General features: G+C 36.5%; 1 protein-coding gene across 7 annotated transcripts in view; it reads left to right on the top strand.

Annotated features, from left to right (window-relative positions):
* cpeb3 (cytoplasmic polyadenylation element binding protein 3) overlaps window positions 1-21,826 on the top strand; it is a gene marked incomplete at its 5' end in the record, with an annotated part of 33,745 nt that extends 11,919 nt beyond the window's left edge. For 4 of the 7 annotated variants that reach the window (XM_084391587.1, XM_084391590.1, XM_084391592.1 and 1 more), the window contains 8 exons: window positions 4,650-4,706; window positions 9,584-9,607; window positions 11,842-12,009; window positions 13,448-13,537; window positions 18,085-18,203; window positions 18,440-18,554; window positions 18,731-18,912; window positions 21,138-21,498. In XM_084391587.1, coding sequence (XP_084247713.1) covers window positions 4,650-4,706; window positions 9,584-9,607; window positions 11,842-12,009; window positions 13,448-13,537; window positions 18,085-18,203; window positions 18,440-18,554; window positions 18,731-18,912; window positions 21,138-21,365 — 983 coding nt within the window. In that variant the 3' untranslated portion in view covers window positions 21,366-21,498. Of the gene's footprint in view, window positions 1-4,649; window positions 4,707-9,583; window positions 9,608-11,841; window positions 12,010-13,447; window positions 13,538-18,084; window positions 18,204-18,439; window positions 18,555-18,730; window positions 18,913-21,137 lie in introns of all 7 variants that reach the window. The other 3 variants (XM_084391591.1, XM_084391588.1, XM_084391593.1) reach the window with 2 other exon arrangements.
* Between the last annotated feature and the right edge of the window lie 4,501 nt (window positions 21,827-26,327).

The following is a 26,327-nucleotide window of genomic DNA, read 5'->3' as shown; positions in this document are numbered from 1 at the left end:
AATATCTGTACAGTAAAATTGAACTTTTGCAGTGTCACATTGAACAAATGGCTTAAAAACAAATAATGACTTAAACATATTTAATTACATGTAATCTTTGACAGCCCTAGATTTAAAGAGGTACTCCACCCAAACATGAAAATCATCATTTACTCATCATCGTTTACCCTCATGTCATTCCAAAACGGTATGATTGACTTTCTTTCTTCTTCTGAACTTTTGAAGAATGTTTCTTTTTTTTGTCCAGAGGCAATAAATGTCAAAGGTGGCCAAAGCAACATTGGACCCCATTGACTTTCATTGCATGGACAACAAAAACACTCACACATTCTTTAAATGATGCCAGAATGTTTATTTTGAGTGAATTATCCCTTTAACTGTTATTCTGAGATTGTTCCCACAGCAGTTTGTCAGTTCTCAGCACACAGCATTTCACTGTAGGGTCTTTTCTATTAATAGTTTAACATTGTTTGTCTTTCCTTAAAGCCGCCCTGTTAGGCTGTCCGTGTGAAGCTCAAGGTGTGTGAATGTTGATGTGATAGTTGCCCAATTTCAAGGACATTACAGTCTCAGTCTGTTTTTCCACAGTAAAAGCTTTTACTGATGGCTTCTAAAGGCATGTTGGACAAACATTGAGCTTTTTAGGGTCATATTATAAGGCCTAAGCCAGTTCTGTTATTTACATGCTGAACCAATTATAATATCTACATGCTATCATACCAGGACTATTGTCAGCAAGTTTATTTTGATCCATTCAATCTATCATGATTCTTTGTTCTGAGTCTGACAATAAGTTTGTTTGCGTGTTTACATACCGGTGTAAAAAAATACATTGTTAACACTACAATAAGGTCTCATTTGTTAACATTAGTTAATGTATTATTATTAACTAACAGTGAGCAATGTATTTCTGGCAACATACTAATCTTTGTTAATGTTAGTCAATAAAAATAGTTTTGACTAGTATTGCTAGTTCAGAGTGCATTAACTAATGTTAACAAATACACATTTTGATTTAAAAAAAATTATTAATAAATGTTGAAATGAACGTCAACTACGATTAATAAATGCTGTTGAAGTGTTGTTCATTGTTAGTCTGTGTTAGCTAATATGTAGTTAATGTTAACAAATAAAACCTTATTGTAAAGTGTTACCAACACATTTACATGTGAAATTGCCGGGTATTAATATAATAATGTCCATTATAGTTCTTTTAATTCAACATGCAATTCTCATAAAAGTACTGACCAAATTTCAGATTTCATGATGCACTGCATCATTTAGCCAAGAATTGTAAAATCATTGTCAGATCAAAAAAATATATATCTTATAATGTTTAAGTGTGTGAATTCCACAGGCTTTGTGACAAGCTTTGCTCTAATTCTAATTGTGCCTGTTGCTGAAGGTCCTCAGATGTTGTATTATAACCTTTATTTTAAGCTGGTGTGTCAGGGGAAAAGTTGGCTTATGTGTATCTGTCATAACAAGACTAGAAAGTTGCCCTGTTTCATGCAGAAAGAAAGACGCTGACATTTGCTTCCAGAGTTCAGGCCTGATCAAACAGCAGGAGAGGAAAGGGAAATGCATGATTTGCATAACCATAGACCCGTGTGAGGAAGTGTCGGAGAAATGTGTTTGGCTCTATCTCTGAGGTGTCTCTTCACTCATCAGTAAAGAATACTGATGTTAAAGGGATAGTTCACTTTGAAATTAATTTTTGATATGTTTTAGCTTACCTCAAGGGCATCCAAGATGTAGGTGTCTTTTTTTCCGCAGTAGTTTCAATTTTGATATTTTTAGGTCAAACCGTTCTTGCCTGTCAGTCATATAATGCAGGTCGATGGTCACTGTCTCAAAACACAAGCACAGAGTCCAAATTAAAACAATTCCCCATCGTCCAAATTAAACAATTCCCCATCGTAAGTACACATTGATGGCCTAAGACATGAAACGAGCGGTTTGTGTGAGAAAACGAACAGTATTTATATCGTTGTTATCTCTTGAAAACAGCACACGTCCAAATGATCTGACGGCGCGGGCGGGTATAGATATATAAATAGATGTCGCCTTGGCTACTGCAGTTCATTGGAACGAAACCGTAGCCAAGCGACATCGGGCGGGTATAGATGTATACACTAGATTTCGCCTTCGCTACTGCAGTTCATTGGAACGAAACCGTAGCCAAGGCGACATCTATGTATATATCTATACCCGCCCGCGCTGTCAGATCATTTGGACGTGTGCTGTTTTCACTGACTGACAGACAAGAACGGTTTGACCTAAAAATATCAAAATTGAAACTACTGCGGAAACAAAGACACCTACATCTTGGATGCCCTTGAGGTAAGCTAAAACATATCAAAAATTAATTTCAAAGTGAACTATCCCTTTAATAATCTTAAATGTGAGCTTTAGGTTTCCATTAACACTAGATAGGAATGTGAATAGCAATACTAAAATATCCAGCTAGTAGATGGGACCATGTTAGCTGGTTTGTCTGGTCATTAGCTGGTTTAAACACTTTTAGATGGTTGACTAGCTGGACCGCCATTACCTGACTGGAATGAATTTTAGACCATCCTGAACCTGCATTAAACAGCTACAATGTTCTTAAAACCAGCTTGACCACTTGTTTTTGTGACCTAGTTTTCCAGTTGGGCCCATTACCAGCTCATCCTTCTCCCTGCCAGCTGGTAGTCCCTAACCCCATAAACCAGCTTGGACCATGTTCTAGCCACCATCTTAAGCTGGTTTTAGTCAGAAGGGTAATGTTCAAACCAGCGGAGATACTCAGTCTGCCCATTATGTCACCGTTGGGTCAGAACCACAGCTGCAGTCAGTTAGAGACTTATTCACTACCGACTCTCTTTTCCAGCTGTCTTGAAGTCTGAAACAAGTGAAACCAGCCTCAGAATTACAACCACTCTGAAATATTTACCTGCATTGCTGTAATATTCCTCAGAAAGTGCAAAATTATTTTATTATAGTACGTTTATAAACTGATTACTTTGATTAAAACCTTACTTTTGACTTTTTACACCGTGTCTACACGTCAAAGGCAAATAGATCCCATTATAATCTACACTGGACGCAGCTTCACCTTAAATTCCCGACACTAAACTGATGCACCGTTCTATTTCTGATGCACTTGAATTGCTTGCACTACTTCTGACAAGACGAACAAATGGATTTGCAATGATTGCAGTGAACAGCCTCAAGCTGTTGTGGCGCATCACAACACAACAACGGTCACGTCCGGCGTAGATCCGGTGTCTCATTATCTGCCTGACCTCAAATTTGGAATCCAAATTCTTCCACAGTGTCTCCAATGTTTAAACCAAATGTATGTTGTACAGGAAGCATTGGTCCATTTCCTTTAGTGCACCATGTATTTTGTTTCAGTAAAGCTATGAAAATATCTCCAAAACCACATACATTTACCAGAAAAACAAAGTAGCATTAGATACAAGATTACATTTAGTGAGTTTTATGCCTAAATGAATGAGTAATGAGTATGTATGCGAGTATTGTTTGTTCAAAATGACTCAAGATGACTATGTATTTGAAGCGTAGGCTTTATTAAAGTGCATTGCCCTGTTGATGAAATTAATCATGGGTCTCTTCAAAGGTGTTGATGCTTTTATAACGTAATCATGGTGTGTGCGTTTATTTCAAAATCACCTTTACACCTTTTTATTATAGTATCATGATGTGCTTTGACAACCTTTGCCGCATGTCCAGATGGTTGAGCTGCTTTGATTTGAATTATTGAGAAAATAGTCCATATGTGAAAGATGTGCTCTCAGCACAGCTGCTGGTTCTCACCAGAGACACTATATATAGCACAGCACACTAGCCCGAACAACACTTGCAAGTTGGGAAACATTTGCCCTGTTCGTCTTACAATCTCACCGGGCCAAATACCTGATGAAACCGCACCACATTGCACATTTCTCATCGCTCGCCATTATTTGGCGTTGGTTGAACCACTGAAGGGCAGAGCGTCTCTGGCATTCTCTGTCTGCTGTAGGGAAGATGTTTGCAAATGTGACTTGTGACGGTTCAGAATTTGCGTAAAAGAGCCCGTCGAGACTTGCCAGCAGCGTTCCCTGGAATCCCACAGGGGCTTTGCTGTCATTTGTAACCAAAACTGCTAATGCTGGCACATTAGAGCTCTGATACTGACAATAAATCAACAGCTGTTTTACAGCCATGCAAATGATCACTTTATGTAGTTACAGAGAGTCCGTGTGTGAGTTTGCTTAGCTATACTTGGGTGGTGCATTTGTTCCTAGACGTTCGCTAATGTTACAATTTGGGGACATGTGGGGACATGTGGGGACATGTGGGGATGTCCTCATTTAATATGATTCATAAATAGATTTTTTTAACTCTGAATATGCAAATGCAAGTGTTTTGTTTGTAGGCTTGGGTTTAAATCTGCTCTACGTCAGCATTTAGAGATGTGTTGGAACACAATTCATAATACATCGCAAGCACGAGATTTGCATGCTAAAATTCATTGATGCTTCACCTTTTAGCAGAAATATGCCACAATGTCGTGTTTTAAAAAGGTAATAAGCTGGTTTGTGGTATGTCTCAGTGGTGTCATAACTCTCATGGTTTGTGTTCTTCTCATCTCTTTGTAGGTCGCATGGGTCTCAACTTTCACCATCCTGTAGCTGAACATATATTACCACCGAACAGTGAGTATCTCTCTCTATCTCTCACAGTACTGCATTAATGCTAATAAACACAGACTTTTCATTCCAGATGAACAAAGTATTGGATTTCTAAGACAGCGAAGACATCTTGTTATATATTCCATCTTATTTCGATCGACTGAGTCAAATGATTCAATAAACACTACAGTTTAAAAGTCTGGGGCCGGGAAGACATGTTTTTATGTTTTTGAAAGAAATCTCTTATTCTCACCAAGGCTGCATCTATTTGATCTCAAATATATACATATATACAAATACAGTAATATTTTGAAATATTATAACTCGCTTTAAATAACCGTTTTCTATTTGAATATATTATTTTAAAACACATTGTAATGGCAAATCTGAGGGTATGGGGACCTGAAAACTCAAGCTTTTGAAAACAGGTTTCAAAGTGCTAGGTTTTGAATACGATGCCTTCACCGTCTCCATGTAAACAACAAAAACGTGAATCTGTGAAAATGGGGACATCATGCACATGCGTATTACATGTTCACGCATGCGTATTGCGTGTTCGCGGGGTGTTACTTGACAAAGTGATATCGCCAGCTACTGGCCTGGCATGCATAATACAGCCTTTTTAGTCATTTTTGCAGATGCGTGTGAACAGGGATTTTTAGGACAGTTTTTAGTACATCGTTGTCTTGTAAACATACCATGAATTGTCAGCATCAGTACTCCAGTTTTTAGTGTCACATGATCCTTCAGAAATCATTCTAAAAATTATGATTTGCTGCTCAAGTAACATTTCTTATTATGTTGCTGCTTAATATTTTTGTGGAAATCATTTACATCAAATAAGATTTGTTGATGAATATAAAGTTCCAATAAACAGCATTCATTTGAGATAAAAGCGTTTTTTTTTTTTGTAACAATGTAAATATCTTTGCTGTCACTTTTGATCAATTTAATGCATCCTTGCTGAAGAAAATTATTAATTTCTTTAAATCAAATTTTTTTATTGATCCAAATTTTTCAAACGGTGGTGTAAATGCTTATTTGGTGATCTGTTGGCCTGTAACTCGGCTAATTAATACTATCCATTAAAACTATTAGCCGTTAATACTATCGGCATGTGCTACATGCTGCAGAAATGTTTCTCCCTTGTGTGTCCATTTCAAAATCTACCAATTAATTCAGTTTAAAGGCAAAAAATAACTGGCTTGTTCACACTGCCCCAACAGACACCAACAAACGCTTATTGGACATGTTCAGTCGGGTGAAAACAAACTCCGACCAATGCCGACAGGGGTAACACACTTAAATGACACGACCCAACAAACGTGTTTGTTGCCGTTTGTCTGTGCTGTGTGAATTGGCCTTAATTAAGCAATTAAATAATTAGTAATAATTAAATTGTTCTGCTGTAAATGTCAGCATTATATTTCCCATATCAGCATCAGCCAATGCAAAACCCGTTTCCGTCCTCCATTAGTGTCTCGTAGGCCCCAATGCAATGTGCTGAGTCTTGGTTTCCTCCTGTGGTGCCACCAAACCGCACACATGTGCATCTCCCCTGCTATGATTAGCTGTCCTGAAAGCTTATATACACACGGTCCACCTCAGCAAGTGGCGTTCGGCCAGAGGAACAAACATGAAAGGGAGGAAACGCCAGGAACAGTTTTGCCAGGGTCACAGGGGTGACTTGAGCTAACTGTGCTCATTAGCCTTGATGGTTGTAGTAGTTATCTGCGTATCTGCCGTAGGTACCACTGAAAAGCTTCGAGTGGGATGTTTGAGGTCTGGCGTGTCATTCGTGTGGTTTATGGACGCCGTTTGGTGGAAGCAGTTCAGGAAGGAGCCGGCAGGGCCTGAGACCACTCTCTAAACCTCTAATTTGGACAGTTTAACTGGGAAAATAGTTTCCATGTCTGTTTGTATGAACTCGCCTTTAAAGTCTGAAGTTGTTTAGGCTGAAGGATGCTAAAATGTTTTGCCCTCCAGCCATTTGACCTGCCACATTTTTATAGTATATATATTGGAAAATAAAAATGTGGTTGGTCACCCTGCATCTAAGTTATTATATAATTTTTTTATATTATATTTTCAGATATTTTTCTATTAATATATATAAAATATTACATACATAAATGAAATACATGTGTTTATATATATATATATATATACACACACACACACACACACACACACACAATAAGTTATTCATCTGAAATATATTCTACTTTATTATAATTAACAAGTGTTTTAATAGTTTAGTTTTAGTTAACTATAATAACTATAATTAATTAATTTACTATAATAACTATAACTATATATAATTTGAATAAAATGTGCAACAACCTCTTTTAGTCGACCAAAAATGAACCTGATATAAATTTACACTGTCCTTGAAAGTTCATTTGAATCACTTTTTGCTCCACTTTGATTCGCGTCTTAGTCGACTGAAAGCAAACACTGAATCACACGTATAAATTGATGTCTTTTCTTTCCATTTTGATGACTTCGCTCTTGTCCATATGTAATGTGTTTATCGTGCCACAGATTTAGCTGATTGGTCTGTTTTACATCTGACACTGATATGCTGCCCTGCATGTCAAAAGCTGAACTATTTATAGCTCAACACGGCATATTATAAACGTGTCAATCATGTTGTGAGACGTGCCGTAGCAGCTAAAGACATCCATCTAACTCAAGATTACATAGACCAGCATTAAGAAATGCCTCGGATGGACACAATAAGGTGTTTTTGGTGAACGCCACCCTCACACATCTCTATACCTGAATGGCGTGATGCACGAAAACTAGATTTTCCTATTATGATGATCGGGGTTAATGATGAAGAGAATCTACCATCCAGAAATTCCAGGCTGGTGAATGGTGTTAATTCAACACCATGTTTAGAGGACAGGGTTTTGATTATAGACCAGCTCTATAGAGGTTGTGTTCTTGCTCTGTATCCCAGTGTGTCAAGGCTGTGTGTGATCTGCTGTGACTTGTATTAAGAATCAGCCTGAGGGACTTACTCCAGTTGCTTTGTCTCACTCTTGAACCCTTGCTAAATGTAACTGGTTATTCTTTAACAAAAAGAGAAACTGCTATTTCACTGGAACTGCCCTTTTTCCTGCTGCCTACTGTCACCTCTCAACAAAGACCCCGTCCGTCTCTCCGGGTGGGTGTTGACTCACTCCAGACACTGTAGCTTTCTCCTTTCATTGTTGCTAGGAGTATTAGACCCCCTGACACCGCCTCTGTGTCTGTGTACCCAGAGACGGGCAGACCGTTTTAATGAAAACCCCAAAAGTGAGATGCCCCAGAATGAAAACAATACATCCAACTCTGAAAATGTCATACAGTTGGAGCCTCTTTTTAGGCCATAGAGTCGACATCAGGAACCAACTGTATGAGACCGTTGGGACCTTAGGTAGCTCCTTTAGTCAGAGACTGTTGCACCCCCAGTGTAAGAGGGAACGCTACCGGAGATCCTTTGTTCCAACAGCAGTTAGACTTTTTAATATCAGCATATCTTAGTACTGACGCTGGGCTTTGACACTCCTATAGGACCAGTTTTATCCTTAGGAGAGTATTTACCCGTATACCCATATTTAGGATATTTGTTTATTTAATGATACTGTTTATATCTGTATGCGTTTCTGGTCTCCCTGCATAATTATCATCAGAATACATAGTTGCAATAATGTTTTGTTTTCTTAAATGCAATATTTTCTTTGGTGCATTTTAGTGCGTATGATGTTTTTTTTAGTGTTAAGTTACCATTATTGTACTGTTTTAATTCTATTCTATTTTTACTTATTTTTTGTACTGCCTTGTCCATGCAGCTGTAATGTCTAAATTTCTCCTTGGGGATAAATAAAGGTTTATCTTATCTTATCAGGATATTGTTAGAATTGTATTTGAGTTAATTCATTAATTAATAAAATACTTTTATCAATGCTTTCAAAAGTTATGCATTCAAAAGTTTGGAGATTTTCAGATTTCTTTTGTGACCGTAAATACATTCATATTATCACAAAACAATCTATTTTAAATAAATGTTGTTCTTTTCAACCTTCAATTCATTAAAGAATCCTGGAAAAAATGTTTTCAACATAAATAATAAAACTAATGAAATCAAAAATCAAATTAGCATATTATAATGATTTCTGAAGAATCATGTGACACTGAAGACTGGAGTAATGGTGCTAAAAATTCAGCTTTGCTGAATTATATTTTAAAATATATTACAACAGAAAGCAGATCATTTAAATTGTAATAATATTTCACAGTATTACTGTTTTTACTGTATTTTTGATCAAATAAATGTAGCATTGGTGAGATTAAGAGACTATTTCCAAACTTTTGACTGATCCTGTATGTATGTGTGTGTGCATATACATGTATATGTGTGTGTGTGTATACATGTATATGTGTGTGTGTGTGTGTTTTTACTAGATTTTTTAACAGAACCCCAAACATTCGAACAATAATGCAGTAAAGGCAGAGTTGTATACGTAATGTAAGTTAGGTATGTGTGTGCTGAGTGTGTTGGTAAAATAAACCCCTCAATATTCAAGGGGCCAATAGAATTTCTTTCAGATGTCTGTGCCATTAAACTGGGTGTGTTGCGATTCTATTACCTAGCTATAAACATGTCAACAGTTTAGCTTCTTTCATTTTGATCAGGAAGATTCTCTTCACCTGAAAGAGAAGACAAGCAATAAAAAACCCATGACATTTCTTGCGGCAATACAATGCATATAGTGTTGTGTTATGAAGTGTGTCATTATGCAACGACAAGTGAAACCAAGCTTGAAAACCCCCATGTCTGTCTCTCTCCCTCTTCTATCTGTCTGTCTCTCTCTTCTTCTTCTATCTTCACCCGTCTCTCTGCTCTCGAGCAGCCAGGAGTTATGGTCGCAGAAGAGGTAACCTGACACCTTCTTTATGTTTGTGCTCGCAGAAATGATGGGGCTTTTGCTATGGCTGATTTGCTCGTTGTCTTAAGAGGGTCACAGGGACGTATGAGGGGAGGGGGGTCATAATATCTGCTTCCTTTGCATTAATTCATGTTCATTTTGCCATTGTTTTCTGCTAATAATTGAATTAATGTTTCTTTTTTGTTGTTATTGCATAAAATCTAAGGAGTCCAATGAATATTTTAGCAATTGATTTCCTAACAAAATCACTAAAATATTATTTAGGAAGTGAAATTAATCATACAGGCTTTGCTGTACCTCTCATTTCAAGTGTCGGACTAATTCTGTCATCCAGTTCTGTGTCTGAGGGTTTATACCTCACATGTGTTGGTTTTCGCTCTAGTGCTCCTCTCATACCCCTTTTCCACCGTGAGCCAATCACTGTAGCTGAAAGTTCCCAGTGTGGCATGATGCATTTTAAGGTGTGTTCACACTTGGCATGTTTGGTTAGATTAAAACGAACCCTGGTGCGATTGCTCTGTAAGTGCGGTTCATTTGAATAAGTGTAAACGCTGCCATCTGAACCCTGGAAGCGGACGGAGACCGCTGAAAAGATGAGTCTCGGTCCACTTCCAAACGAACTCTGGTGCGGTTCGAATGATATTTGAACGCAACACGGACCAAAGACACGTAAACCAACCAAAAACAGGAAGATGAAACCCTAAAAATGACAGAATGATCAAGCATACCTGTTTTTTCTCGTCATAGTCGTGATGTTGCCCATCACAGTTCGGTACAGGCATCAGAACCGCGTCTCCTCACAGCAGATCTTGGTTTGTGTGTGTGACGGAGGGATTCCTGCTTCTGTTTTGACTCTTTTACACATTTTATAATCTCTTCACGAGTTCTCAACTGGTCAAAAAACCATCATATGTTGGCTATGCACATACAACGAGCGCATTTATCCCAGATCACAGCATTGTTTTGGACGTTCAGTGTGAACACACCCTTAGGTAATGTTTTTCTGTAATACTTCTATTTTTGTCACTCTGAAATTCTACTCATTCCCCATTTGTATAAAATAAAGTGTTTTTATTGTTTTTTATAAATAAATAAAAAACTGATCAATGAATGCATCATGACCATGAATTAAATAACTTTGCATGTTGAAAAGGGATATCAGTGTTTGTGTCCAAAGGTCTGTGTGACGCCTCTGATCACAGCACTATTTGTTTGCATTTCAATATGAAAATGTATCTTGTTTTATGACTCTAGTAATGCCTACCTGATCATATTGATCACATCTCTGTGTTGTTTTTTTAACATGTCTTCAGGTTAACACTTACTTCACAAATATGAGTAAGACAAAAAAGAAATGGATTGTTGCTTGTGTAATTATTTGGGATTTTCATTTTTTATGGGTGATCAAATGTATAATTTTCTAAAAGCTTCATTTCATTTCACTTTGGCACTTTGGAACAATCCAGTTTCATGTAATATCTAAATTAATTAATCATTTTTAACTAAAATATGTTGTAATCCATGCTATTTGAAATAAATTATACTACAGTTCGAAAGTTTGGGATCGTTTTTTATATATTTATTTTTTTATAAGTCTCTTATGCTAACATTTATTTATAAAAATACAGTAAAAACAGTAATATTGTGAAATATTTTTACAATTTAAAATAACCGTTTTCTATTTGAATATATTTAAAAATGTAATATATTTCTATGATGGCAAGGCTGAATGTTCAGCATCATTACTCCAGTCTTCAGTGTCACATGATCCTTCACAAATCATTCTAATATGCTGATTTGCATGAAACATTTCTTGTTTTCGAAAACATTTATTTTCTTATGTTGAAAATAGATGTGTTGCTTAATATTATTGTGGAAACGTGATACTTTTTTTCAAGATTCTTCGATGAATAAAAAGTTCAAAAGAACAGCAAATTAATATTAAATGTATAAATGTCTTAACTGTCACTTTTGATCAATGGAATGAATCTGAATGAATTTCTTTAAATCTAAACTTTTTAATCTTAGTTACCCCAAACATTTGAACAGTAGTATATAATATAACTATATATATATATATAAATGGGTTTTTTTTGGTAGTCTTTGGCATTTTTTGTCCTCTAATCTGTTTCTGTTCTCTGGCTTTCCCTCTCTTTCATCTCCTGTCCTGTGATTCCTCCTCTTCTCTTCTTCTTGTTTGTTCTCTCTGCTTCCTGCCGCAGGTCGCTCTTCACTGTTTCCTTTCGAGGACGGCTTCTTGGACGACGGTCATGGGGACCGAGCGCTGACCCCTGGCCTGAGCTCTCCCAGCCGCTGTCAGAACGGAGAGAGGATGGAGCGCTACTCCAGGAAGGTGTTTGTCGGCGGACTGCCGCCTGACATCGATGAAGGTACGGGACTCGCGCTCACACACGGCTCAGAGCTGAACTTCAGTTTGGAGGGTATTGCAGCTTGTCTTCAAGATGCAGTATCATAAATTGAACATGATGGGAATAAAATTGTACCTGTATCTGCTAATTTTTGCTCTACTATGTATCTGGTTTAGGGTTATTATCAGCAACTAAAAGTAAAACTATTAAAATATTTTTTATATAAAAAAAAGTTAACATGAATAAGTGATGCTAAAATAAAATAAAATATAAATTTCAGATGAAAAATTTAAACTATATTTCAGTTATTTGCAAATGATTTTTTATTTATTTTTTAGTTTAAGTTGAAGCAATTAAAATCACTAACTGGAAATAAAAAATATATATAAAAATTAAACTTAAATAGTAATAATTAAAAGAATTTAATCAAAAGTACATAACAAAATGACTACAAATGTAACTTAAATTAAAATGAAAACCAAGTATAAAAAAGCTCATTTAAAATATGAATAAAAACTATAATAATGGAACATAATTGTTGTGTAGTGGTGTATTTTCTTAATGTTTCTTCTTTTCGTTGCAAGTACATTTTCTATATTTGCTAAAATTGCCAATAAATAAAAGTATTTTAAAAATAATAAAAGTTGAGACCATTTTATTAAGTTTAGTGGTGTGGGAAATTTGTTTTTCTAAGCGCTTAGACCTGTTTTTTCATCTTGTTGACAATAAAATGGAAATCCATCCATCCATCCATCCATCCATCCATCCATCCATCCATCCATCCATCCATCCATCCATCCATCCATCCATCCATCCATCCATCCATCCATCCATCCATCCATCCATCCATCCATCCATCCATCCATCCATCCATCCATCCATCCATCCATCCATCCATCCATCCATCCATGTGTAGTTCCATCCATCCATGTGTAGTTCCATCCATCCATGTGTAGTTCCATCCATCCATGTGTAGTTCCATCCATCCATGTGTAGTTCCATCCATCCATGTGTAGTTCCATCCATCCATGTGTAGTTCCATCCATCCATGTGTAGTTCCATCCATCCATGTGTAGTTCCATCCATCCATGTGTAGTTCCATCCATCCATGTGTAGTTCCATCCATCCATGTGTAGTTCCATCCATCCATCCATCCAATAATTTTACAACAACAACTGACCCAAAATATATCTATTATTATATCTGAAGATTATTATATAGATTGGTGGGTTATGCACTTTGACTTGGATCAGTAAGACACGTAGCAACCACTCAGAACACCCTAGCAACTGCATGAGACACAGAAAAAAAAAACAAGACACATGACTGAAAATGTGATTTATTTTTTCAGTCCCCAGCATTGTTATTTGGAGGGGATTCAGTAACTGATTTTCTATTTATTTTTTACAATGTTTGGAATCCATATTTTTGGTCTAAATACTTTCCATTTTTCCTACAGATGAAATCACCAACAGTTTCCGCCGCTACGGTCATCTGGTGGTGGACTGGCCTCATAAAGCAGAAAGCAAATCCTATTTTCCTCCTAAAGGTAATGACATTATGACATCATCTCTCTTGCGGCACTTTAATACAGCTGCAAATGTTTAACAAATCAGTGACAGAATTATTCCTCTTGACACCGTCTGCGTTTGAGAACTGAAAGTACGACATCACAGTCGGCATTTACCTCAAATGAGTCTATTGTGTGTGGATGCTGGTCTGAGTTTACTCTGAGCATCAGGAAGCTGTTGTGTTTTGTGCGTCAGATTGGTCTCTATTAGTTCATAGGGCCTCCAGGTGTTCATTTCTATGGCTTGAACAGATGCACACAGACAAGTACTTGCAGATACACACCTGGAGGGAGAGACCAACTGCATTTCATCACGTAACTCGCATACATGTTTGTGTGAGTATCTGGAAATAGCTGACAGAGTTTGATTGGACGGGCACAGGGACATATATCATTGAAACTTTGAACAATGTATATATCATTTTATTATATACCATATAATGTATAATAAGATATATTGTAGGATATAGATTCATTATATGTATAATGAGATATTTGTACGTTATAAGGAAATACAGATTTCTTTCAATCGATTAAAATTTTTAATCACATTAATTACATGAAATGCAGATTAATTACATTTTTTTCGGACTTTTTATAGTTAAGATTCTGTAACACTTTATTTTAAGGTGACGTTGTTGCACGTTAATGCACTTACTATAGTAATAACAGTAAATATGCATAATTACAGGAAACTAACCCTTAACCAAACCATAACCATAATGCTATAGTAAGTACATGTAGTTAATTAATATTACTCAGTACTTATTTGAGTAAGTACAATGTAACTGTCACCTTAAAGGGATACTCCACTTTTTTTGGAAATAGGCTCATTTTACAACTCCCCCAGAGTTAAACAGTTGAGTTTTACCGTTTTCGAATCCATTCAGCCGAACTCCGGGTCTGGCGGTACCACTTTTAGCATAGCTTAGCATAGATCATTGAATCGGACAGGACCATTAGCATCTCTCTCAAAAAAATGACCAAAGAGTTTAGATTATTTTTCCTATTTAAAACTTGACTCTTCTGTAGTTACATCGAGTACTAAGACCGACGGAAAATGAAAAGTTGCGATTTTCTAGGCTGATATGGCTAGGAACTATACTCTCATTCCTGCGTAATAATCAAGAAACTTTGCTGCCGTACCATGAGTGCAGCAGGCGTAATGATATGACGCAGCGCCTGAAAATAGTCCCCAGCTCAGTAACTTCCAACGTGACCGGGACTAAGTTTGCCTAACCTATTAGACCTATTTTCAGGCGCTGCGTCATATCATTACGCCTGCTGCACTCATGGTACGGCAGCAAAGTTTCTTGATTATTACGCAGGAATGAGAGTATAGTTCCTAGCCATATCAGCCTAGAAAATCGCAACTTTTCATTTTCCGTCGGTCTTAGTACACGATGTAACTACAGAAGAGTCAAGTTTTAAATAGGAAAAATATTGAAACTCTTTGGTCATTTTTTTGAGAGAGATGCTAATGGTCTTGTCCGATTCAATGATCTATGCTAAGCTATGCTAAAAGTGGTACCGCCAGACCCAGAGATCGGCTGAATGGATTCGAAAACGGTAAAACTCAACTGTTTAACTCTGGGGGAGTTGTAAAATGAGCATATTTCCAAAAAAAGTGCAGTATCCCTTTAAACTAAAGTGTAACTAAAGATGTTAACAATGTTTCAATTGTATTTATTATTTACCATATTATATATATATATATATATATATAATATTTAGGTGTTGTCCCTCTCAATCTTTCATTCTATTAAACATTTGAATTCGTTTAATTAAGTCTTGTGCTCTGAGCTGTAACTGTAGTGAACATTTCCGGTTGGACGACACTATAAAATATTGTGACATGATTATAATAAAGAAATTAAAAGGGGATGCTAAAATTGTATTGGATCATTACAGTGAATAATTGCTTGTTGTGAAAGTTGCCTATGCAGTTTCTGTAATTATTGCAACTAGTAACTCATTTTCATGGTCACACTTTAGATTAGGGTCCAATTCTCACTATTAACTACGACTTTTGCCTCAATAAACTCCTAATTACTGCTTATTAGTTAGTAAGGTATTTTTAAGTTTAGGTATTGGGTGGATTAAGGGATGTAGAATATGGTCATGCAGAATAAGACAATAATATGTGCTTTACAAGTACTAATAAACAGTCAATATCCTAGTAATATGCATGCTTATAAGCAACTAGTTAATAGTGAGAATTGGAAAAGAGTGTTACCCTTTTTTTCTAGTTTTGCTTATTTTTTAAACTTACAAATTGTATGCATTTCATAATAAATGATCAAAGCAAGAACTTCACTTTGCTGATCTCAAGGTGATTTTAATGGATGTATGAGTAAATGTCACTTGGTTTGATGTTTTGTTAAATAATGCAATGATTTCACACACTAAGATCGGCTTAAGTGTCCAAGTACTTTTTGTGGCCACTGTATGTTTCTTCATTTATTAGATCTGTGCTCTGTACAGTGATCTGCACTTGTGGATTTTATATATTTGGACTCGCGTAGTCTTCATGCCTTAGCCGTCCTGTCACTGTGTGTAACTGCTTTTTGTAGATGTGCTCATTGTTCCTCCAGCCCATATGAAACACTGATCCAGACTGAGTGAATGGAAGATGCTGGTCATTTTTCCATCCAGTGTTGTGTAAAAGCATCATGACTCACACACAGTGTGCAGGACTGAGGTCAGCGCTGTGGCTCTAAACGCGTTAAATAGGGTTAAAAGCCTTCACGAGGCTGTTATACGCTTATCATTAACACTGAGATTTATTGAAGAGCTCCTTCTTGTTCAGAGACCAGCTGAAAAACAGGATGGAAATTAATTAAAGGGATAGTTCACCCAAAAATGAACATTTGTCATCATTTACTCACCCTCAAGCTGTTCCAAACCTCATGAGTTTCTTTCTTCTGTTGAACACAAAAGATGATATTTTAAAGAATGTAGGTAACCAGACAGTTGACGGTAGCCATTGACTTCCATAACAGGAAAAAATACCATGGAAGTCAATGGCTACTATCAGCTGTCATATCTTCTTTTGTGTTCAACAGAAGAAAGAAACTCATACAGGTTTGGAACAGCTTGAGGGGGAGTAAATGATGACAGAATTGACATTTTTGGGTGAACTATCCCTTTAAGTCCAGGTTTAGCTGGTTAACGTGGTCCAGTTAGCCCCTGCTGGTAGATGAAAGAATTACACCATCAAAACAAAAAGCATAGTTCTCTACTGAAGGACTTCAGAAGTTGCAGTGCATTCTGATGAATACATTTTTTGCGAGCATATAAATGATAAAAATATTTTTTTATAGTAGATAAATAAATAAAATCATGAAAATATTTGTGGACGCAGATATTTGTGGAATATATTAATGATAAAAAATAATCAATAATAAATAAAAATGTTTAAATATATTTTAAAATATATAACAAAAAAATGTATAATCCCTAATTGAGTGGAACAATCCAATCTGAATGTATTTTTATACAGTATATTTCTTTATTATATTTAAGCTTAGGAGATGGTCTCAATCTGTGGAGGTAAAACCTCTGGCTCTATTAAATCTGACGCTTGTACATGAATCTCTCCAAACTTTCTTTTGATGTCCTTGATTCACTTTCCCAAGGTTGTTCACATTTCTCTCTCCTTTCGACTGCCTCTTACACTCTTTCTTTCCCTGAGGCAGAACGCCTTGTTCTTTTCTTCCTTCTGGTCTTTCTACTGGCTCTGATCCTGATGTTCTCATACTGCAGTGTTATAGTGGAAAATCACTCCTTCAGAAGGACTTGAGAACGGTGGACATCATGAATTCACAGACAGACAGCATATATGCTCTTAATAAGCAGTCTAAATGCAAAATGCATGTTTAGGGTCAGAACAGTGAGAGTAAAACTACAGACAATAATGACTCTTTGTTTATTTACAGTAATCCTGGTCCTAAAATTCATGATATAATAACAGCAACTGTTATAAAACTGCATAGGAGACAGAGACTGACTGGATTCCTTATTGTTGATGTCAAAGACTGTATCTTGTAGACGAAGGAATTTGCTTAAAAAATATTGTTTAATACAAATTTGTGACTATAATATTTCATTTATGCCCGTGACAGTAGCTGTAATGTGAAATAAATGTAAAGTTTCAGACCAGTGTTCTGTCTGTCTCAGATCTGTCCTGATTTCACCTCCGCATAACTCCGCCCACAGCCCCGCCCCTCTCAATAATGCCCCTCCCACATCTAGTTCTTGCCCTGTGCCGTCCACAGCTACAGGCCTGTGAGTGATAGAAGAAATGAGATCGAGTCTCCGATTATTTAATTTTCCTACTTGCATCAGTTATTCATTCTTACACTCCTGTTCCTGTTAGTTTGAGACAGACACACATGCACCTTTCTGTCTCTGCCGTCTGTCTCTGCCATCTTATGTGCTTCCCGTGAGTCTTTTGAAACTCTCAGTTAGATCACTGTTGGTCTGCAGCCAGAGAATGTCTCATCCCTCGTGCTCTTTTTCTGCAGGTTATGCTTTCCTGCTCTTCCAGGAGGAGAGTTCGGTCCAGGCCCTCATTGACGCCTGCATCGAGGAGGATGGGAAACTCTACCTGTGTGTCTCCAGCCCCACTATTAAAGATAAACCAGTGAGTATTATTCAATAATAAGCTAATATAATTTACCTTTTGTGTACTGTATTGGACCAAGGTCAAAGTAAATGAAGATAATTATTTTTCAGAGTTCAAATCAGGTGGAATTAAAATCACAGAGAGAAAAATAAATTTACCCAACCTCCTTAGAGAAGTTAGTTTGGTCCTACTTGGGCTTAAACAAGCGTCCTACATTGAATTTCTTTTACAGATCAACTGTTTATCTTCCTCAGGTCCAGATTCGCCCGTGGAACCTGAGTGACAGTGATTTCGTGATGGATGGCTCTCAGCCTCTTGACCCGCGCAAAACCATCTTTGTGGGAGGCGTTCCACGACCTCTGCGTGCAGGTGACTCTCTCTCTCTCTCTCTCTCTCTCTCTCTCTCTCTCTCTCTCTCTCCTTTTTCACAGACATGTACAAGTGTAGTTTCCTCCCAAATATCAAATACATCATCATTAACATTGTGTGGATCAACATCATACTGTGCATAATGCTGTGGTTCCCCTGTGTGTGTGTGTGTTTAGTGGAGCTGGCTATGATCATGGACAGACTGTATGGAGGTGTGTGTTACGCTGGCATTGACACTGACCCAGAACTCAAATACCCCAAAGGGGCGGGCAGAGTGGCCTTCTCCAATCAGCAGAGCTACATCGCTGCCATCAGCGCTAGATTTGTCCAGCTGCAGCATAATGACATTGACAAACGGGTGAGTGAGCTCATATAACAGCTACCAGAATCACAGCAAACTCTCGAATGCTTCTCATTATACACACTGCAGGAACAGCAAAACTGAATGCAGTACTAACTTAAGATCAGACTTTTCATGACTCCTGATGCATTGATTTCTATGATTGAAGCATCAAGCTACAGCGATACCCTCGACGGCACGTTATAATGTGACATTTAACGTCACACAATTTGAACTCGGGCGCCGTTTGACCTTTCGAAAAGCAGCCAGGGTTTACCAGACAGTTTGCATGAGATGCATTGAAAAACAGTTGTGTGAAAAACACTTTACAAATGGGAAATCTGCTTAATAACGGGACATTATAAAAAAACTTCGCACAACGCATTGACTAGACAAGTGTCGGAAGAGGTTTTTATACTGTACTTTTATAACTGTAATTCTAGATGTGATTGAATAGTGTCAGTGGTTTTCCACACAGACTGTGTTTACCCCGGAGCAGACTGTGTGTAATCAACATGACCATGGGCTTCTGGAGGCCTGACAGACATTTGAAGTCTCAGACGTGGCCTTTGTTAATTATAGATCCATGCTATTCCTGCACGCATATGTACACACTGGAGTTACTGGACTGTTTTGGGAATGTTATTCAGAAGTAAATAGCTGATGGTCACTGGACTAAAACTGTATGCTCCCCAGAATCATCACTGGGTCACATAATCAAATACTAGTTTATTTAGTGAATTCACCTACTGATCCCAAACTATATATAAAAATCTGGGATTGGTATTAAAAAAAAACAAAAAAGTATTATATGCTCAACAAGGCTGTATTTGTTTAATCCAAAACATTATGAAATATTATTACAATTTAAAATAACCATTTTCTATTTACATAATATTTTAAAATCGAACTTATTCCTGTGATGCAAAGCTGAATTTTCAGCATCATTACTGCTGTCTTCAGTGTCACTGAAGATTTGAAGAAACATTTCTTATCATTATCAATGTTGAAAACAGTTGTGGAAACCATGATATAGTTGTTTCAGGATTTTTGGATGAATAGAAAGTTGAAAAGCAGCATTTATCTGAAACAGTAAAGACATTTACAGTTACAAAAGAGTTCTGTCACTTTTGATCAATTTAATGCATCCTCGCTGAATGAAAGCAATAATTTCTAAAATATTCATGTCATTCATTCGTATGAGTGTTATTTTAGTATCATTGATAACCTATTATAGTTTTTATTAATAGTTTAAATACATTTTTTTCCATTTTAATTCAAATTTGTTAACATTTTAGTAGTTTTGTTGTGTCATTTTGTTTTGTTTTTTAATGTCTATATAGTTTTATTCATATATTTTAGTTTAGTTTACTATATATATAGTTATTTTAAGTTATTTTAGTATATCAAGTAAAACAACGAAAATGAGAAATGTTTCCTTTTTAGTTTATAAGGTATCTTTAAAATACAGTTTTAATATTTTTATTTTACTTCAGTTAACATTTAATGTATTTCAAGTAGTGCTGTCAATCAATTAAAAAACGAATTAACTAATTAATCACACATAATAAAACTAATTAATCACGTTTCTCTGTAATTAATTGCAATTAATTACATGCACCTAACATTAAAGTTTTTAATATATATTTTATATTGTAATAATGTCACATTCAATCTCCAAATTAATGTAGAAATTTTAGCCATTATAGCCAATTAGCATTACAATATAATGTCACTTTAAGACCTCCCACATATGACTCGGATTTGACACACATCCCACTTAACGTTCATTTAGGACTTCATTTTACGAATTTAAGACAAAACGTCTATAAATACTCGACAAAACAGGCATTTTGGCATAATTTTGTGTGTTTTTGCCAGTTCAAGCCCTGTAAGAAGCGGCTTTCTGTTCGCACACGTGTGTGTGTTTCAATTTCAAGTAACAAAAAGGGGTTGCACTTTATTTTACAGTATGTGTACTGACAAGCACTTACTGGGCAATATAAGGTAACTACATGGGTTAGGTTTAGGGGTAGGGTGAGGGTTATTACCTAGTTATTACCCAGTTATTACAATTACTATAATAAGTACATTACATGGGGAACAGGACTGTAAAATAAAGTGCTACCCAAAAATGGTTAAAATTTTTAGCCAACTTTAATAACCCAGGTGGATCTTCATTATTTCAGACACATAAAACAGAGCAGGATGTCTATAAGTGCTCTCTCTGCCTGTGTCTGCAGGTGGAGGTGAAACCGTACGTGCTGGACGATCAGATGTGTGATGAATGTCAGGGCGCTCGCTGCGGAGGAAAATTCGCCCCTTTTTTCTGTGCCAACGTCACCTGTCTGCAGTATTACTGCGAGTACTGCTGGGCGAGCATCCACTCGCGCGCTGGCCGTGAGTTCCACAAACCGCTGGTGAAGGAAGGTGGAGACCGACCCCGGCACGTGTCCTTCCGCTGGAGCTGATGACAAGCGTCACGTCACCCTCTCCACCCAGCAAACACCTTCAACACCATTACCAGTAACCACACACGGATCTCCCCTTTTACAAAACAAATATCATGATATCTCTGTCAAGTATATTCTCTGCTTTCGAACATTTAGGAAAATATGAATTTTGAGTCTGCGCGCTCAAACGTTGCACTTTGGCACAAACAGTCGATGTTAACGCTTATCAGGATGTTGTGCTTTAATTCTCTCGTTTTCCTGCGTTTGATCGGTTTAGTCCTCCATATAGGTAACATTAGGCAGTGTGAGACTATATATACAGTATATAATATATACATTTACAAAAAGTATATATTTTTATTTTATATTTATCTATATACACATAGATAATACATTTTGGGTGTCAGACTTTTTAAAGGAGGATGCGCTTATTGTGATAAAAGAGTGATAGGAAATTCTCCTTTAGTGGACATGATGACAAAAAAAAAAAAGAGTTACCAAAGGTAAAATTTAATTCATTGAGAAAATCATGTCGGGTGAGCTGTTAAAAAACACCCAAGTTATTAAAGTAAACCACCATTTGCTCTCCATGTTGAAATGAATAGTAATATCTCATGCATGCATCTCTTTCTGTTCGCTCCGACTTTTTAGGCTTACATTTTTTTACGAGTTTTTTGGTATTATCAACATGTAATGCTGCAATAGCTTTGCTGCTAAATCTGTGGTATGGACACATGCCATCATACTTTATTCAGGCGAACGAGCGCTCCGAGGGGTCTGCACCTGCACCGAAACTGCATGTAAACGAATCTGCGATGCATGCTGTAAAATCGGGCATCACTTTCATTTCCCAAAAAGACCGGCCAGATGACCGTGCTGCGGAGATCTTCAGGGCACGTGGTGATGATGGGGAAAAATATAAGATGGGAGGGGAAATTATGTCTCAATGCATTTGCGTCTGCTTGCAAAAATGTTGTTCCCTCAGAGAAGTATTACGTTTCCCTCAATAAACTTTGCATTCTCTCACAAAAGTATTACGTTCACTCGCAAAACATTAGCGTTCACTCGCAAAACATTTACATTCGCTCACAAAAAAGTTACATTAACTCACAAAACATTTACGTTAATTCGCAAAACATTAGTGTTTGCTCGAAAAACATTTACATTAGCTCACAAAACAGTTACATTAACTCACAAAACATTAGCGTTCACTCGCAAAAAATTTAAGTTAATTCGCAAAACATTAGCGTTTGCTCGAAAAACATTTACATTAGCTCACAAAACAGTTACATTAACTCACAAAACATTAGCGTTCACTCTCAAAACATTTACATTAATTCGCAAAACATTAGCGTTTGCTCGAAAAACATTTACATTAGCTCACAAAACAGTTACATTAACTCACAAAACAGCGTTCGCTCTCAAAACATTTACGTTAATTCGCAAAACATTAGCGTTTGCTCGAAAAACATTTACATTAGCTCACAAAACAGTTACATTAACTCACAAAACATTAGCGTTCACTCTCAAAACATTTACGTTAATTCGCAAAACATTAGCGTTTGCTCGAAAAACATTTACATTAGCTCACAAAACAGTTACATTAACTCACAAAACATTTCCGTTAATTCGCAAAACATTAGCGTTTGCTCGAAAAACATTTACATTAGCTCACAAAACAGTTACATTAACTCGCAAAACATTAGCGTTCACTCGCAAAACATTTACGTTAATTCGCAAAACATTTGGGTTTGTTTAAAAAACATTTACATTCGCTCACAAAACAGTTACATTAACTCACAAAACATTAGCGTTCACTCGCAAAACATTTACGTTAATTCGCAAAACATTTGGGTTTGTTTAAAAAACATTTACATTCGCTCACAAAACAGTTACATTAACTCACAAAACATTAGCGTTCGTTCACAAAACATTTAAGTTAATTCGCGTTCGTTTGCGAAACATTTCCGTCTGCTCATAATATTTGTTCACTCGCAAAACATTTACGTTAATTCGCAAAACATTTGGGTTTGTTCAAAAAACATTTACATTCGCTCACAAAACAGTTACATTAACTCACAAAACATTAGCGTTGGTTCACAAAACATTTAAGTTAATTCGCGTTCGCTTGCGAAACATTTCCGTCTGCTCAAAATATTTGTTCTCTCGCAAAGCATTTGCTCAAAAAACATTTAGCATTCGCTAGCGAAACATTTGCATTTGCTCCAAAAAAAAACGTAGCGTTCGCTTGCGTAACATTTGCGTCCGCTCAAAACGTTTGCTCTCTCGCTAAAGTTTTGCGAGCGAACACAAAAGCATTGAAATATTCTGTTTCCTCCCATCTCATTGCTTTACCATCACCATGTCCCTATAGGGGCTCCATACAGAACCGCAGTGGTGTTTCAAACCAGTTAGATGTAGGAAATCTTCTAGCAAAACGTCTTCAACAGGTGAAGCATTTTTTGCAGTGATTGTTCATAGAATTGTGCAATTTTTATACTCTATGTAGTTCAGTTAGACGACGCCTAGAACTGTGATTCGCTTTAACTGTTATCGATGTCTGACATGGAACGTCCTGTGAAACTAGCGTATGTAAACATACGGTCCCTTCTTTCGCACACTTCTGCTAGTTGTTAGCCCTCGACACGCGTCCCGTCAGAACCAAAGAGTCCGGCTCAAAATGACCAATAACACTACGTTACACGCCAACGATTCACAATACTGTGTCCGACCGGTGACTCTGGGAGAATAAGCGAACACTGGCTCCGAACCTAACTTTGAGATACGGCGGGCGGAATAACCTTGAGTGACCGCTGCATTTATATCCAGATTATCCTGCGAAGCTTGAAGTAGAATCATGACCTGCTAATGTCGACGGTGGACGTTTTTAAACTAAATTCAGAAAGGTAGAGAGGGTGGAGAGAGGAACGCAACTCAAGAAATGCGTCTCGGCTGCTTATCGGAGAGTCAAAAAACTGTCAGCTTTAGGGTGGCACGTTTAGTTCGTTGGTCTGAAAACAAAACAAAAGAAACGACATATGCGAACACTGCTTTTGTACCGATGGAGAAAAAGAGGATTGTGGGTAACCTTGATCCTGATGATGGTGAATTCTGGGTGTCTTTGTGATATTTCTTTCCCTTGCCCAGATTTTTCTATGTTTGTTCCTTCTCTGTAGTAGATAATATTTGTTATGCACTACTCTTTGTATCTGGATGGTTGAACAGTCAGCGTTGTTGTTGTTGTTGTTGTTGTTTTTTTTCCTTTATTTTTTTAATAGAAAAATATGTGTGCTTTCTGACTGACGTAATCTTTTGCAATACCTCAATTTTGAAATATTATAGGAGAGAGATTGATATTTTCTAAGTAAGTTTATTCAAATAAAGACTATATATATATATATATTAATTTAATTCTGCTAGAGAAAAAAATGATTTAACAGATGTTTAATTTTATTTTTGTCATGCTTATTTGCTTTTAATTTTATTTTTGGAAAAAAATTAAAATCAAAAACAACTGAAGGAGTTAGAGCTGTATTATTTGAATACTGTAGGAAGCTGAAGTACAGACGCAACATCACAGTGTTCCACAAACATCTGATCTTATTAATAGTATAAAATATATATATTTGATTTAAATATATATATTCTATAGGGTCAACCCGGCCGTCAGGTGCTTATAAAGTCAACTGAACATACTACTTACGTTTTTATATATTTACAAACAGTCCTTTACTATGCTGACCAGAGTTGTGAAATCTTCTGTTCATTATTTTTTTATGTTTCGTGAAATGATGTGTTCCCCTTTGTTTTTGTAAAGCGCACATACAACTTATATAATTTAGGGAAAACTAATTTTTTTATTATGGTTTTTGGCAAGATGGAGAGAAAACCATGTTCATTTTGGAAAGCTGGAAAAGATATGAAACGTTTCAACTTGATGGAAAGCCTTCTACTCACCCAAGACTTGAATTAGTCCCTTTTTTTAAAAGCTGAGAACCTCGATTCTTTGTTGTAATGTGCAATACTGTTTGTACTGTTTGTAAAAAAAAAAGAGAAAAAAAAAAGAACTGAAAAAGAGGCATATATCTTTATTGCAGATTTATTTTCATTGCAAGCATTGTGATTCACTAAAATCATTTTCTACTGTGTATTTACTCGACATGCTAGTACCTTCCAGTAGTAATGTAGCCTTTGTACGGAGAAATTTTTTCATTATTTTTTAGAGATTTTTTGCAAAAAAAGAAAGAAAAAAAGAGACTAGAATTAAAACACATTTACATATTTTTCATTATTTTTTATTTGTGTTTTCTTTACACACTAATTCCTCAACCATTAATGTTAGCTATTTCTGGGAGAGACTTTCATGTCTGGTCAATGTCATTATTATTATTTTGTATTTTTACTTGGAATAAATTAATTTTATGGCGCTAATTCTTTTATTTCTTTTTTAAGCTAAAAAATGTGTACTATTGTTACTAAAATGTCTAGATTTTTTTTTTTTTTAAATGCAAAGCTTGTCAGTTCTGTTGCTTACATTAGTGTGATCGGGACAAAAAAAAATTGCACACAAAAATTAACACAATCATGGATGGTAATATATGTGATTGAAATGTAACAATGAATGGGCAATAAAAACAATGGCAGAATGGAGCAAATGTGAGGTTGTTGTGGTGAAACCCAGTCAAAACAAGATGAAATAATGAGCTCTGATATAAAGCTCTGTAAGCTCCACATTCACTGTCAGAACACAGCATGTGTGCGTTTAACTGACATGATGTTTCCCAGAATGCATTTTATTTACGAGCAGAGTGTAGTGGAGTAGTTGACTTGTCACTTTAAACTAACTTAAGACTCACCGTGTCTACACCAGACGCGACGAAAGCAGACAGAAACCATTATAACAGTGATGCTTTCTACACTGGATGCCGCGCGGAGCGACTCGACCAATCCCACGACGTTCTGTCTCTGACGTACTTCAAC

The sequence above is a fragment of the Rutilus rutilus genome, assembly GCF_951802725.1.
Source record: "Rutilus rutilus genome assembly, chromosome: 20".
NCBI lineage: Eukaryota > Metazoa > Chordata > Actinopteri > Cypriniformes > Leuciscidae > Rutilus > Rutilus rutilus.
The sequence above is the reverse complement of the archived record's forward strand: the minus strand, read 5'-3'. Positions and strand labels throughout refer to the sequence as shown.